Raw genomic sequence first — 16,297 nt, forward strand, 5'->3', positions numbered from 1 at the left:
GCCCTTCATACCTTAGATGTTAAAAGAGCCTTGCTTTATTACATCAACAGAACCAAACCTTTTCGAAAAACCAAGCAACTGTTTGTTGCTTTCGCACCACCACATAAGGGCAACCCCATTTCCAAATCGGGTATAGCCAGGTGGATAGTTAAATGCATCCAAATATGTTACCAGAAAGCTAAACGTACTCTTTCAGTTCCCCCTAGGGCGCACTCCACGCGTAAAATAGGGGCTTCTATGGCATTCTTAGGGAACATCCCCTTAGAAGACATTTACAAAGCAGCCACATGGTCTACTACACACACCTTCACTAAGCACTACTGTGTCGATGTGCAATCCAAACAACAAGCTTCAGTAGGCCAGGCTGTCCTAAAAACTCTATTCCAAACTGCTGCAACTGATACAGGTGACCACCGCTAGCGGAGACACTGCTATATAGTCTATCCTTAGTGTGTGATCTGCAGCTCATATGCCTCGAACGGAATATGCTACTTACCAGTATGCATCTGTTCTTGGCATGTAGAGCTGCAGAGCAGAGCAGAGCAGCTTTGCTCTGCGCCTGGAAAAGTTGAACAACAGACAGTTCTCATGTGAAGAAAATGCAAGTAAGCAGTTTTCAAATAATAACATCTATCTGCAGTGTCGTGTGCAAAAGCAGCAAAAGTGGCAAGATGGCGTTTCTAACATCTAAGACGCTTATGCTAACATAGCAATGTATATATCTAAAACGCTGCCTTCACTACAGTAGGGATGAGAAAGACAGAGGGAACAGTGAAAAGGTCCCTACTCGTGCTACGGGGATGGCGAACTATATGACCTATTCAAAACTCTATCGCTCTGACGCAGCGATGGGGGCTCTAAACAGGCATTTTGAACCTCAGATCAACCTAGATTTCAAGAGGTTCAAATTACGCCAGGCGAGGCTAGGAGAGACCGAATCGATAGATGTCTTTTATGCGCGGCTATGGAAGCTGGCAAGCTCCTGTACTGTCCCTGACCAGAGGGAAGAAATTAGAGCACAGAACATCCAGGGCTGCAAATCTGCGTCGCCTAATACTCAGGCAATCTGGAATCACACTGGATGAGATCCTAGTGCTCGCAAGAACCAACGAGCTGTCGAACGCTCGGGCAGATGAGATGGAAGCAGCGCTCCACCGCCATCCCAACACCACAGGTCCACCCCAGCTGCCGGTAATAAAAGAGGAGAGAGTGCCATTCCATCTCCGCCCTCAAGTGGAGGAAGAGTTGCAAAAGCTCGAACAGCTGGGGGTGATTGAGAAAGTCTCTGTCCCCACCATGTGGGTATCGCCCCTGGTTGTAGCTCCCAAGTCAAAGGAGCCTGGGGCAATTTGTGTGTGTGTGGACATGAGGCTCCCTAATCTGGCAGTGAAGCGGGAGCGACACCTCATGCCTACCATGGATGATATAGTGGCGGACCTCAATGGAGCCAAGTGGTTCACGAATTTGGACCTCACCTCCGGCTACCATCAATTGGAACTGCACCCGGAGAGCAGGAACATCGCGACGTTCTCCACGCACGTGGGGCTGCCAAGGTACAAGAGGCTGAGTTTTGGGGTGTCGTCAGCTGCTGAGATGTTTCAAAACGCCATCCGAGAGACACTCTCATAGCTACAGGGGGTCATCAACCTGAGCAATGCAATGACATACTGGTGTTCTCAAACTCTGGAAGACCACCACGTCCATTTGAGGAACATGCTCCAGCAGCTTGCCGACAATGGACTGACCCTCCATCCAGCTAAGTGCTTCTTCTATCAGAAGTCCATGGAATTCTTTGGCTATATCTTCTCACTGAATTGTCTTCAAGTCGACCCCAAAAAGGCTACAGCCATATGCTCCGCTCCAAGGCGGACGTCCCCCACCGAGGTCCGCAGCTTCCTGGGGATGGCCACGTACTGGTTGTTTCATCCCCAACTTGGCGTCGCTCCCTGAACCCCTCAGGAGGCTGACGAAGACCAGCACACCGTGGGAGTGGACTGGAAAAGAAGCCCTCGTGGATGTCATGGCCTGCTTCAGCCCAACAGGCGTACCGAAGTGGTAGTGAACGCCAGTCTGGTGGGACTTGGAGCCTTTCTCCTCCAAGAGACATCAGCCAAGCAATGGATCCCGGTAGGCTATGTGAGCAGAGCCCTGCTGACACCGAGATGAGGTACCCCCAAATTGAAAGGGAGGCTCTGGTGATTAAGTGGGCATGCCATCACTTTCATCTATACCTCTTCGGGCAGGAGTTTCGTGTGGTGACAGATCATAAGCCGCTGATCCCTCTCTTTGCGGGCACCGCCTGGTTGACGCCTCCCCGCATTGAGAGTTGGGCAGTCCAGTTGCAGGCTCACCAGTTCGGAGTAGTGTTCCGCCCAGGGTTCAATATCCCCGCTGACTTCTTGGCACGACATCCTGTCAGGACTGTGCCGGCTGAACAGTTCACCGATGAGGAACACAAGGAGGAGTTCGTCCGGATGGTGTCTCAAGAAGCGTGCCCGATAGCGCTCATGCTGGAGGAGGTTGGGAATTCCGCCATGGCTAATGAAGGCCTGGCCAGGGCGAAGAAGACGGTGCTTGACCGCAGCTGGCAGCACTTCCTGGATGTATCCAGGGGTTTGAGGGATGAAGAGAGACTGTTGTGTCAACACTTATGGAGGGTTCGGAGCGAGTTGAGTGAAGGGCCACACAGAGTGGTTCTGCGAGGGTCAACGATAGTGATTCCTCGGAGCCTGCAGAAGAGTCGTCAACCTTGCACACGCATGGTACCAGGGGATCGCCAAATGAAGGCTCATCTCCGGAACAAGGTACGGTTTCCTGGCAAGGATACCCTGGTAAGACACCATTTGCACCTGCCACTCGTGCAACATCACCAGCAGCGACCTGACTGCTCACCCAGTCACCACGGAGGAGACGTGCCATGACCTGTGGACTCAAGTCAGCATTGACTTTGGATCATTTCCGGATGGGCGGAGCACACTTGTCCTCATTGACTCACACTCCAAGTTCCCTTTTGTGGTGCTAATGTAGTCTACCGCTTTTTCCCAGGTCAAGACCACCCTGGACAGAATCTTTGCGATGATGGGGGTTTGATCGGACACTGGGCCCCCCTTCCAGGTCAGAGACTTGTCTCTGGTGCCATCAAAACAACGTGCATCAGTGTATCTCTGCTTCAGAGCAAATCTTACCATACCTTGGCAAAATCAGGACTAGTATATTCTTCAATTAGAGTTCATCTAGCAGCTATATCTCGATATAGACACTCCCCTAAACGCCTGTCTCTTTGTTCTACCAGAATTGTACAGCAATTCATGAAAGGCTTGTTTCGCCTTTATCCACCTGTTAAGGCTTCACCTCCTGAGTGGCACTTAAATATAGTCCTGTCGCAATTGATGAAACCACCCTTTGAACGAATCCATAGGGCTGACATCAAATACCTGGCAAGTAAAGTGGCTCTTCCACTTACCCAAACATCAAACAGGAGGGTTAGTGAAATTCAAGCGTTCACGATAAAACATCCTTTTCTTCTTTTTTTAAATAAATGTTTATCCTCTGGACAAATTGAATCCCAGATTCATCCCTAAGGTTCCTTCACAATTGCATTTAAACAAACCTGACATTCTTTAGTTTTACTCAGAACTATGTAATTCTATGGACGAATCCCAAGTTTATTCCAAAAGTTCCCACGCCATTTCATTTGAACGAACCAGTAATGCTACCAACTTTCTTCCCAAATCCATCCAGTCCAGCGGAAAGGACATTACATTAATTGGATGTAAAAAGGTGATTGAAGTTTTATCTACAAAGGACTAAGGATATTAGAAAGACGGATCAACTGCTAGTGACCTACGGTCAAGGAAAACGGGGAACAGCTGTTACAAAGCCACAATAGCCAGATGGGTCGCATCTGACATTCAATTCTGCCACCAAAAAGCGAACAAACATCTCAAGTTGGAAGCTAAAGCGCACTCCACCAGAACTGTCGCTGCATCCACAGCTTTGTTCATTGGATCTACATTGGACAGCGTATGCTGTGCTGCGACATGGAAGAATGTCCACACGTTCACAACACATTACTGCCTCCAATCTGCACAGAAGGAGGATGCAACGGTTGGATAAGCTGTGTTACGTCATCTCTTACACTAAGGTCAGATTCTTATTTCTTAATGCTGGTCTATTTTTAGCTTTCTTTACTGTTGCATTGCTTACAGTGTTCATGCTCCTATGTTTATCAGCTTATACGTTTCTTATGCTGATATTCACTGTATGATTATTGCTTTTATGCTTTGTCATCGGAATGTTTCAAGATTGTGGATGTATATTGGGAGTTTTAAACTACATGTCTCCCACCATCCACAAACGACAGTACAATTGGGGTACTGCTTGCTATTCAGGCATGTTAATCTATGAATGATACCCCAATACTGGGTAAGAAAACAAGTTACTTACCTGTAACTACAGTTATCCAGTATTGGTATCTTTCATAGATTCACTTGCACCCACCCACCCTCCTCCCCGTGAAACCAGTTCTCACTGATTTTAGGGATATTTACTTCCCACTTGTGCTTGGAAAATCTGAGAACTGCTTCTGTTGGGAGTGTTCTAGAGGGTGCCGATAGCTAGTGTTTACCGTGGGACTCCCATCTCGTCGACGGGAATGATTCAGGCATGTGAATCTATGAAAGATACCAATAACTGTAGTTACAGGTAAGTAACTTGTTTTCTTACTTTACATAAATAACACCAAGGTTTCTTTTGGCCTTTTTTTGAGTTTTGGGACTGACCCCCTGAGACAGGTTTTTTGGGTACCTCAAAAAGACTCCTTTTTGTCTTTTCCCTTCTCCTGGAGTTTAGAAGAATCCTGCTTCTTCTGGTCATCTCCACCACCATGGTTTTTCTGCTTTACCCTGGCTTTCTGGGGCCGAATTGTTGCGATCCTTGAGACTGACGGCCAGAGAACAATCACTGCAAATGGTTCTCCTGTTGGGCACAGCGCTTATCTTTGACTTACTGCGACCAATACCCTCAATGCCCACGTAGACAACACCTCGGTCCCTGACTCGATATTCTTTTTCGATCTCAGGGAGTTCACCTTGGAGTAGAGGTGGGTGAATCACTTAAAGCTAATGTAACCTCGAGCCCAAAACTAATGTAGCTTAAATGTGGCTTCTGCCTATCACTCGCACTCTCCTCTCGTGCACAAAGTTAAAAACAAAGCATTAACATTTGAAGTAAAAAGGAGCGATAAAAAGGTACCCATTTAGTGGCAGATTTGTTCAAAGTGAAACCAGAAAATCTGGGGTTAATACTGGCTTTGCTGCCTCTCCAAACTCTAATTTTAGGCAAATATTTTTGTTTTTTCAACCTCCCATTTTCTTCATTCTCTCTCAATGAACCTATAACGTGACTTAATATCAAAGTTGCTGCATGTTAAAGAAATGCAATTTTAATTTTTTTAATTTGAAAGACTTTATCCTAATTTGCATGACGTTTGTTTATTCATGATTTACATGGCAAACATTCCCAATGACTGGCTCGTGCAAGGGCTCTTATAGTCAGACCATTCCCTTGGTCCGGCACTGGTGGCTCTGGATATTCCTGTTAATTTGCTGACTTGCCCACCTCTACCTTAGCGAATGCAGACAGGATGGCAGTGATGGAAAGTACACCCTTACAATTGTGCCCACAGTGCAATGCTAAATATCATTGGGCAGACCAGCAGTGTGTTTGAAACCTCTGCCACAAACATGGAGCTTTTATGTGGCTTCTGCCTCGCCTTTCACTAAAAGAAAACATTGAGGAGTTAGAATGGTAATGGGAGTACCTGAAGATATAGTAACAGTCATCCTCCAAGACATTTGACATCTTTGATGAATAAGAATCTGGCAGTAATAAGGAAGGAGAGGTTGGCGCCTGTGGTGTACTGGTAGCTCAACCAACGCCCACCCCGAGACCTTATCTTGGAGCACCTACGAAGGAGAAAATGTGGGACACCTTCGGTGTTGCCCTCGGTAGGGCTACGGGCGAAGAATGCATTGAGGGCTGTGTGTTATACCCTGGTGCCAACCCATGAAGCTGAATCCCCACCCACTTAAACGTCCTTACACTGAGGCAGAGCACTACTCGCACGAGTCAGGCGTCGAGCCCCAATGCTAAAAAGAAGACCTTGCGCTCTGGCCATCATTGAGAAAAGCCTTCAGTGCTGAGCAACTCCTGATGAGTGTCATGGCCTGATGCGCTTCAATACCAACTTGCCTGAAAAATACCGAGCTTCCCCCTTCAGAGCTGAACTTGGTGCCTAGAGCTCTTCCTAAACCAAGAGCCAAATTGACACCAAGATCTGAGGCATCCATCCTCGAGCAGAGGAACTCGCCACCAAGCAAATGTAGCTGTTCATCCAACCCTGAAAATGTTAGCGAAGCCACCCTCTGAAAAAAACATTGACCATCCCACCTCCGATTCACAAGTAACAGACTAACTTTCAAGGAGGAACTTGCATTTGAAAATAGATGTGGAATTTGAGAACAACCCTTTGCAGCACTTTTCCCGTTCACAGTACCACAATATGGATATCTGAAAACCCATTAAGGTAAGATTTGTATCAATTATGTGCATACTGTTCAAACTTTTATTTATGGTTCAGGATGGGCTCTAAGAAAATGCTGTGAGCTCGACTTGCACTACTGACAGTGCCTTTAGTATACAAATCTGCACACGTTAAACAATTTGAGACTGCCTATACTGTTCCAAGAATGCTCTCTGATTAGATGCAATTACTTTTAGTAGCCTGATAGCAAAGTTGATGATCCTTTACTTTGAAAATAAAATGTACAGAAAATATAGCAACTGATAAGAAAAATATGTTTCTAAATTGCAATTTTAGTTATCATTTGTTTGAGGCATCAATTAGTAAAATGTCTTTCTTACATAAAAGCATTCCCCAAAAATCTTAATAATGGAAAAGTAGTGCAAAAACACTATCAGAAAGATTGTGAACCATTAAAATAATCAAGCATTGGCAAAAACAAATGGTCTTATTCTGATTGCCACCCTTTTGGTTTGTGAGTCTGTCTTTTTCTTTCGACATAGTTTTTGAAAAAGACCCAAATTTTTTATTGCTTTTAGGCAATTCTTTTTTTAGTGCATTTAATCAATAAACTAAAACTTTGTTTACTGAATCCTACAAGTGTCTGCACACTGCTAAGAAAGGTATATCAAGGTGGACTGTCAAATGTTTAGCCAAGACTAAATGTGTACTCCCTGCACCTCCTGGGGTAAACTCTACATGTGAAAAAGAGCCACCATGACTTCCTTAGGTATCATCCAGTCACACCATGATCTGCAAAGCATCTGCTTGATGAACTCCACACACATTCACAAAGCATTACTGTGTGGGTATACTTCCAGGTCAACGAGCTATGGTGTCCAGAATGTATTAAGGACTGTTAGACCTGTCAGCCCTTTGGGTGGTCCCTCCTCATCATTATTTATTTTGTCCCACTTTTGCCTCAAACCCTGTTTGAATTTTTCCTTTTTGGGAACCACCAGACTTTTTAGTGTTGCTGCAGATTCAGGGAGCCATTTTACCTACCCCTGAAACTTCTGTCTGAGGGCCTGGAGCACAAAATGGTGGCCACCTGTGACATCACCAGCATCCACTGGAACCTACTAGCACCTTCCAGAACATTCTGGAGCCCTGTGACAGTTGGAGGCGGTTTAGAATGTTGGGAAGCTAAGACAGAGAGTTGGCAGTTGGAGCTGGCAGTTGGCACCTGACTGGTGAGGAGAGAGCAGCAGAAACTTGAAGGAGGAAGGAGTGAAGCAGCAGGGGTGGAAACTTGTGCCTGGAGTGGGGTCCATAAACCCACCCTTGATACTAGTCCCTACTGACTGAGCCCAGCCTGGAGCCCTGTGTGGGAAGAAGCAAGAAAAACCATCCTAAGGACCTGGACAGCAGGAACAGGCCTTAGAAACAGAGAACAGCAAGATCCTGACCTGGAAACTGGTTTCCCTGGAGTCCGACGTCGAGTAGCCTGGAGACCTGGAGCCCGAGGTGGAGAAGCGGCGCTGACTGGAAAAGCAGACGTCGTACCCGGAGCCGCCAGAGGTCGAGAGAGGGCGCCGTCAGAGGTCGTGAGGAGTACCAGAGGTCGAGGAGGAAGTCACCCGAGGTCGAGTGAGCGGCGTCATCGGAGGAGTGAAGTCCGCCCTCCGGAGTCGTCGGAGACCGAGGTGAAGCGTGCCGGAGGTCGGGAGTGGAGATCGCACTCCGGAGTCGCCGGAACCTGAAGGGAATCGTGCCGGAGGTCGGGAGTGGAGATCGCACTCCGGAGTCGCCGGAAACCTGAGGAGAGGAGCACCGGAGGTCGGGAGTGAGGATCGCACTCCGGAGCCGCCGGAAGTCGACATCGAGCCAAGGCCGGCCGACGTCATCGAAACTGAGGTCGCCATCGGACCGGAGCCGCCCGAAGTCGACACCGAGCCAAGACTGCCCGACGTCATCGAATCGGAGGTCGAGATCGAGCCGAGGCCGCCGACATCGAAACCGGAACCGCCTACCGGCGTCGTCAGGAACTGACATTGTGCCGAGGCCGCCGACATCGAATCGGAACCGCCTCACGGCGTCGACACGACTCCAGAGGCGTCGGAGCATCAGAAAAAGGGCAGTAAGTGGAGTAGAGGGCGCCTAAGGCCCTGTGGAGACCTGAGAGACTGCTCTAAGGGGCTAGGGAGGTGCTGGAACCAACCTGACTGTGCCAGGGGGTGAGCTGAGACCAATTTAGAGGGGTTGTGTGGAGGGAGAGAGCCAGGTCTCTGGTATTCCCCCCTTGATCTACCTCAGTTTAGGCCTCAGCCTTGTCCAAGCCAGGGAGTAGACACCCTCAAGCCTTCCACATCCCCACAAGCTGTACCTGGGCCAAATCAGCCCTTAGGAATTCAAATGTGATCTGATTCCATGAGTGTCACTGTCAGCTTTTAATTATTTATTAGGGGCACTGTATTTATTGTATTTAACCTATTTATTGCTTCACTGTATTTATTGGTCCACAGTATTTATTGATGCACAATATTTATTGGTTTACAGTATTTATTGCCTCAGAATATTTAATTGCCTGTATGTATTGCACTTATATTTATGCCTTCATTATTTATGATCACCCCTATTTATTGAATCATTAAGCCAGTATTTATTTGACCTGCACTATTTAAAAAGTTGTATATTGTGATTGTTATTTATTTATCCAATCAGCAACTAAGAGAAAAAGAAGATAAAGAAAGATATTTTCATAATTTTTACGGTGTAGAGTCGTTTTTGGAACGGATGCACGCATGGTTATTGTATGGGTATGACGTATGCTTAGCACGGTGCCTGATTCCTGACCACTCGAGCCAAGCTACCACAGTGTGTCCGGAAGAACACCACCACCCTTTCAGTGTGGGAGTGTGTTTTTCCAACAAGGACATTTTTACAAACATCTATATCATTTACCTGCTTGCCTCCACTGGAAGAAAACTACTTTACAATTTATGCTAAATGGGTATCTACAGCCACACATGCTACTATTGGAAAATGTTATCCTCTAAGCATCTGTTTGCGTAGCTTGTAGTGCTGTAGATTCGCATGCTCTTGCCCACCACCCCGGAAGCAGGAGGTGATGGTGCATGTTTTTTTAAATTGCACAATAATACCTTACAATGCAATACTCTTGCTCTAATCTCCACTTTCACCCACTGAGCGAAAAACAATCTAAGGTGCAGTCAGTTCTCCTATGTGCATTGTGGACTAAGGGATGTTCTGCAACATCGTGAGACTCCTAGCTTCTTGGAGGCAAAAGTATGCAAAATAGGTGAATGTGCAGCACTGCATGCTACCAATACATGCTTGCAGGGTAAATAAACTTTTCTTTATTTGCTGTTTTTCACTTCAAGCTATTGGTCTATGGTATTTTAACACTGCCCTATCTTTTATGTCTGATTATTGCTGCTAGCGTAAATTGAGAACGTACACCCTTTTTAGTTACTATGGATTACATATTAAGATATAGTTGGCTTTCGTTAAATCTACACCAAGTCTCCAGGGAAGATGCATTTAATCTAATGTGAGACGTACCTCACAAATTTCACTTTGTTAAATTAATTTGCTTAAACAAATAATGACAATCCACAGCCACTTGTGAAAAATTAAGCTGACCCTGTACTTTAGTAACTCGTGTAATCCTCTTTAGCAGCAATAACCTGAAATAAAAGTGTCCTTTTTCAATACATCTCAATGACATGAGAGGAATTCGGACTTACTTGTCCTTAAAAAACTTGGTGATATTTAAAGGCAATTATTAATGTACAGCTCTTTTCTTCCTAACACAGTACCTCAATGGGGTTGATATCTGAACTTGGTGGCCTGAATTTCTCTTAAAAGAAAAATGCTTGCTGCAAAATGCTTATACAGCATTTCTGACTATGTGGTCGTTTTTGTGTATCAGGAAGAAGAGTACAGTGAAGAACCGGAGCCCAGATCACGGCCATCTGAGCCACAGTCTCCACCCCAAGTATCACGACACAAGTCTCACTACCGCAACCGAGAACACTTTGCCACCATTCGCACAGCTTCACTGGTGAGTTTGTGTTAGTTCTATAGAATTGCCTCAGAAACTCTTTGAAATACTATGTAAATAGCACTTTGGGGATGATCAGGCAGTGGAAAGATTTGTATGTTCAAGGCATGTGAGCTGTAGACCACATGCTTTGCATACTTCCGCAATCTAGTGTTGGGTCTGGATGTTTGCAGTTTGTTTTTCTTATAAAAAGTTTTTTCCAGTCACGAGGTAGGTGACTACTCCTTTCAGTGATAGTGCGCATGGGAATCAACTCCATCGTTTGTTTTTTTCCGCCATCCGGTTCGGATGTGAATTGCTGCGCTCTGGTTCAACACCGTTTCTTTGTTTTCCCTCGGTGCGCAATCCACTTATCCTCTACGGTATTGTTTTCAATCTCGTATCCCATTCGCCGCATATCGTATTTACGTCTAAAAAAAACCCTCTTCGGACCGCCTCGCAGTCGATGGAACGGACTCCATTCAAATTCTGCACCGACTTACACGAGGTGTGCAACCTGTGCTTGTCTCCGGAGCACAGAGAACAGGACTGCGCAGCGTGCAAGGGTTTCCGCTCCAAGAAGACGCTTCGTGACAGTTTGGCTCGATGTCATGACATGGAGAGCCAACACGCAAGTTCCATTCTGTAGTTCATTGGAGAAGATTCGGAACAAGAAGTCGGAGACACCATGGGAGCCGAAGAAGAACAGAATTCCATCTCCATCTCTCACTATGGCTCTGATGGCAAAATCCCGCAAGGGCAGCGTACCGTGAACACAACTCTAACTTGCCCCAAAATTCACCTCAGTCCAAGAAGAAGGCTCTGGTCCAACCTCCGCCTCTTGGCCACAGTTGGCACAAGAACATGTTTCCGATGTTCCGCCCTCTGGCTCGGCACCGAAACACACCCAAAAGCCTTCCGGCGCGGAGCCACCCGAAAACGGGCTCTGATCCGAAACCTTCAGGGTATAAGTCAGGCTCCGGCCCGTCCCCTTTGACGCCGGAAACACTTTAGGATCCAAAATCATCAGGATCCAAAACCTCGGCAACAAAATCATTAATACCGAAACTTTCGGCACCGAAACAACCAGATGTGCCGATTCCATCTCAAAAACATTTCGATGTTCCGCCTACCAAACCGGATCCGAAACAGAGACCGATGTAGATCCATCCAAGTACTGGACATATCACCACAAAAGTGACCCTTAAAAGGAAAGGCACAGAGGAGACCTACCACATTCCTTTAAAAAGAAAGCATGTCAGGACTAAGCCTTCTCCTCCTCCCCTTCCATCTCCTTCTCCTCAGCCTCAATCTTTACTGATTTCATCGGAGCACTCACCACCACATACACCTGAAGATCAGGATGATGAGGACAATGCACCATTACTCCCAGACCCATGGGCAGATTATAATACAGACTCTCCCACAGGAAATGATCCTGACCTCTACCCTACCAAGCCCTCTCCACCGGACGACAGCGTAGGTTACCTAGAACTGCTCGGTATATTTGCCAACTACCATGGTGTACAGCTGCACAAAGAATCCCTTGAAGAGGATTTCCTTTTTGAAACACTTAGAAGCACACAAAAGTTATCGCACACACTCCCTATGCTTAAAGGTATGATCAGGCAAGTCGATGACATATTTAATGACCCTGTCAGGGTCCGTATCCTCACCCCTAGGGAAGATAAAAAGTACAAGCCAGCACCATCTGTACATAAAGGGACAATTACCATTGAACTCCCTAGTGGTGTCCAACGCACGTAAAAGGGCCTGCTCCCAAACAACAGGGGATGCTCCACCCCCAGATAAAGAGACTAGGCTTATTGACGCTTCGGGGAAAAGGGTAGCCTCTCAGGCAGCAAACGCTGCTCACAAGGTATGACAGGGTGTATTGGGACAAGATGGAGCAGTTGCTCTAATTTCTGCCCACTGAACATCAAACTAAAGCGCAATATCTAGTGAGGGAAGGACAACTCTATTCAAATAATTCAATCAGAAGCTCCCTACATGCTGCAGACACTGCTGCTAGAGCTGTAAACACCAGTGTCCTTTTAAGAAGGCATGCCTGGTTTCAAACCTGAGGTTCAGACTTACATTCTGGACACACCCTTTGACAAAAAAACACCTCTTTGGCCCGGTGGTAGATTCCTCACTGAAATAAATGAAGAAAGACACTGAAGTGGCCAAATCCATGAGATCCCTTTAGCTAACAAAAGTACATGGCTCCTTCTACCGTGGAGGGTCGAAAAATACCTATTCAGAGACCAACACCACGTACAAAAACAACAACACAACCCTCTGCCTTTAAGGATTACTTCAGAGGGGGTTACAGAGAAAACAACGGCAAAGGTAGAGGGAGAGGTTCGAGTACACGCACCTCCCCCCTTCAACACAAAGCATTGACTTCCCTACACTCCCCCTGACCATTTAACAACTGTCGGAGTCGAGTTTCAGATTTCATACCCGTCTGGCAGTCCATAACAACAGACAAGTGGGTGCTGGAAATGATCAGTTCTGGTTACTGCCTGGAGTTCATCAATAATCCTCGAAACATTCCCCCAAAGTCACACAAACTTTCACCGGTTCACCTACACCCCCTCAAACAAGAGGTGCAACCTCTCCTTCTAAAAGGAGCTATAGTGCCTGTACCACCACAACACCATGGGTCTGGCATGTACTCCTTTTACTTTCTAATACCCAAAAATGACGGTTTTCTCAGACCAATATTGGACCTCAGAGAACTAAATCTTTACATACAGTCAAACGATTTTTACATGGTAACACTTCAACAAGTACTACCACTTCTGCAAAAGGGTGACTTTGTGTCTACTCTAGACTTAAAGGACGCCTAGTTCCATATTCCAGTCCATCCCGCTCATCACAAATTTCTCAGATTTGTAATAGCGGTTTAACATTACCAGTTTAAGGCTCTCCAGTTCGGAGTCACCACTGCCTCCAAAGTGTCTGGCGGTAGCAGCTGCTCATCTGAGAAGACCACACATCCATGCCTTCCCCTACTTGGACGACTGGCTTATCAAAGCCAGCAGGTCAAGTCAAGTCAAAGGTACTTGTATCGCGCACATATCACTCAGAGAGTCTCATGGCGTTTGCAGAAACACTCCGAAAAGAAAAGAGGGCCACAGATTAATTGCCAAAGAGCCAGGTCTTTAACTTCTTACGAAAATCACCGTGATCAGGCATGTTACGGAGATGATAAGGCATCTTGTTCCATGAAAAGGGTGCCAAATAAGAGAAGGCACGGCCACCCTGCCTAGCAATGTGAATCATGAAGGGGGTAAGCAGGGCAGCATCACTGGAGCGCAGAGCCCTATAGGGTTGGTACCAACGAAGTTTCGGCAGCCAATACTTGGGACCGTTTCCATACATTTGCTTGTGAGTTAAGCATAGTGTTTTAAAAAGAGTTCGTTTTCTTACTGGGAGCCAATGAAGGGTGTTTAAGCAGAAGCGGGCCGGGGTCCTATATGGACAGTCCAGGACTAACCTGGCGGCCGTATTTTGAAGGACTTGAACTTTAGCCAAGAGATCTGAATTAATAGCATGCAGAAGCGAATTGCCATAATCCACTCTGTTCATGATAAGGCCTTGTATTAGAGGTCTACGGGCCTCGAGAGGAAGCCACTTAAACACTTTACGCAGGCTCCGCATAACACCATAACATGTGCTAATCACATGCTTTACGTGGCCACTCATAGACAGGTTATTGTCGATGTAGAAGCCCAAGTTCCGGACCACGTTCTTGTGTGAAGGGCATGGGCTGAGCCTAGACGGCCACCAGTCATGCGTCCAATGGTCAGCTGCTTTGCCAAACAGCATGATCTCCGTTTTAGTTCCATTTAATTGGAGACAGTTTGATGACATCCATTCATCCACCTGGATCAGACAATCTTTAAAACGCTGCCTAGTTTCCCCGGGGTCAGAGCCCAAGGTGATTAGAATCTGAGTATCATCCGCATAAGATCTGACATCAAAGCCATATTGTCTAATCACAGTGGCCAGCGGGGTCATATAAAGATTAAAAAGGGTGGGGCTCAATATAGAGCCCTGAGGAACACCCATCTTTACCGTTCGTTCACTAGACGTGATGTTACCCATCTGGACCATGGTTTTGCGATCCCTCAAATAACTGCTTAACCAGTTTAGGGCCGGCCCCCTGACCCCCATCTCCCAAAGTCGGCGTTCCAAGTATATGATGGGAGATGGTGTCGAAGGCCGCCGACAAATCAAGCAGAATGAGGATGGCTGACTGCTGCTTATCCAAGGCTAATCTGATATTGTCCGTGATCTCAATCAGTGCCGTCTCTGTGCTATGTGTCGCACGAAAACCGGATTGGGAGGGATCCAAAAGATCATGGCTCTCGAGATGATTTACGAGCTGCTTATTTACTAGAGAGTCCAGTATTTTTCCAAAATAGGGTAGCAGGGAAATTGGCCGATAGTTCAAGAATGTTTCTGGATCTGCCGAAGGTTTTTTTAGAATAGGCCTAATTCTCGCTTTTTTCCAGCACAATGGAAAGTCAGCTTTTAAGGACTTATTGAAAATTCCTACAAGTCTGGTCAGGACTGTAGGGGCCAGTGAGGAGAATATTTTAGGAGGGAAAGGGTCATCAGGGGAGCCAGATTTGATTTTTGTAATGGCCTCAGCGACCGACTTGAGGTCGCATTCCTTAAAATTCAATAAAAGGTCACCTGAGCTCAGTGGAATCTGGGAGAGTACTTCCAGGTCAGTGTCAATATGTGCAGGGGTAGGCGGAAAGGTACGATGGATATTCATGATTTTGGCCTCGAAGAAGTCGGAGAGGGAGTCCGTCCACGTTTGAGAGACGGGCGCTGTGGATGCGTTGGTAGTGGTTGTGAACTCTTTAAGGATATGGTATAACTCCTTAGAGGAATTTTCTGCCATATTTATTCTATCGACCAAATATGTTTTTTTAGCTAGTTTGATGTCGAGCATTAACCATTATGCATCTTTTTATAGTTGTCGCGGTCAACGAGATTTCTAGTTTTCCTCCACAGTTTTTCTGCAGTACGGCACAAACGTTTAGTGGCCTTAAGTGTATCAGTGAACCAAGGAGAGTTTCTGATCTTGGGCCTAATGTTCTGAACCGGGGCAATTAGATCTAGAGTGGTTACGATAGCATTATTTAGTTGTAATACATCGTAGTCGACACTCGATTCGTGGTTTAGGGGATAAAAGCTGAAGTCTTTACGCCAGGGTCTACGAAATACAGACTCATTATCCGGATGAGATTTCTTTTTAGGTGCGGAGGGGATGGCAAACTTCAATAGGTGATGATCTGTCTGAACTGGGGTGGCAGAGTGGGCTAAAGAAAGGTGGTGGATTAAACCCAGATCAGTTGACTGGGGGTGAGTGCTTGCAATGTTCAACACTCCGTCCATCATTTCCTTTGGTTTTGCGATGATCTGTCCATATCACGCATATGCACGCATCCAAAATGTCTCCAGCGCACTCACAGAACAACTCAGTTACTACATCGACTGGGGTTCACAGTCGGTATACTAAAATCACATCTCAAGCCTACCAATACTCAAAATTACATAGGAGCCACCTTAAATACTCAGAAGGCTTTGGCGTTTCCCAACGCAGCCAGAATTCTCAACATTCAGGCTTTAGTTCTCCAGTTTCAATCCAATCACTCGCTTCCAGCTCAGGTGTATATGCAACT

The 16,297-nt window shown here is 46.3% G+C and overlaps 1 protein-coding gene across 4 annotated transcripts in view; it reads left to right on the forward strand.

The window, feature by feature from the left end:
* Positions 1-16,297, forward strand: part of TAOK1 (TAO kinase 1) — a 1,366,047-nt gene that overhangs the window by 854,732 nt on the left and 495,018 nt on the right. For all 4 annotated transcript variants that reach the window (XM_085649205.1, XM_085649204.1, XM_085649206.1 and 1 more), the window contains exon 13: positions 10,479-10,610. In XM_085649205.1, coding sequence (XP_085505331.1) covers positions 10,479-10,610 — 132 coding nt within the window. The remainder of the gene's footprint in view (positions 1-10,478; positions 10,611-16,297) is intronic.

The sequence above is a fragment of the Triturus cristatus genome, chromosome 3_2, assembly GCF_964204655.1.
Source record: "Triturus cristatus chromosome 3_2, aTriCri1.1, whole genome shotgun sequence".
Classification (NCBI taxonomy): domain Eukaryota; kingdom Metazoa; phylum Chordata; class Amphibia; order Caudata; family Salamandridae; genus Triturus; species Triturus cristatus.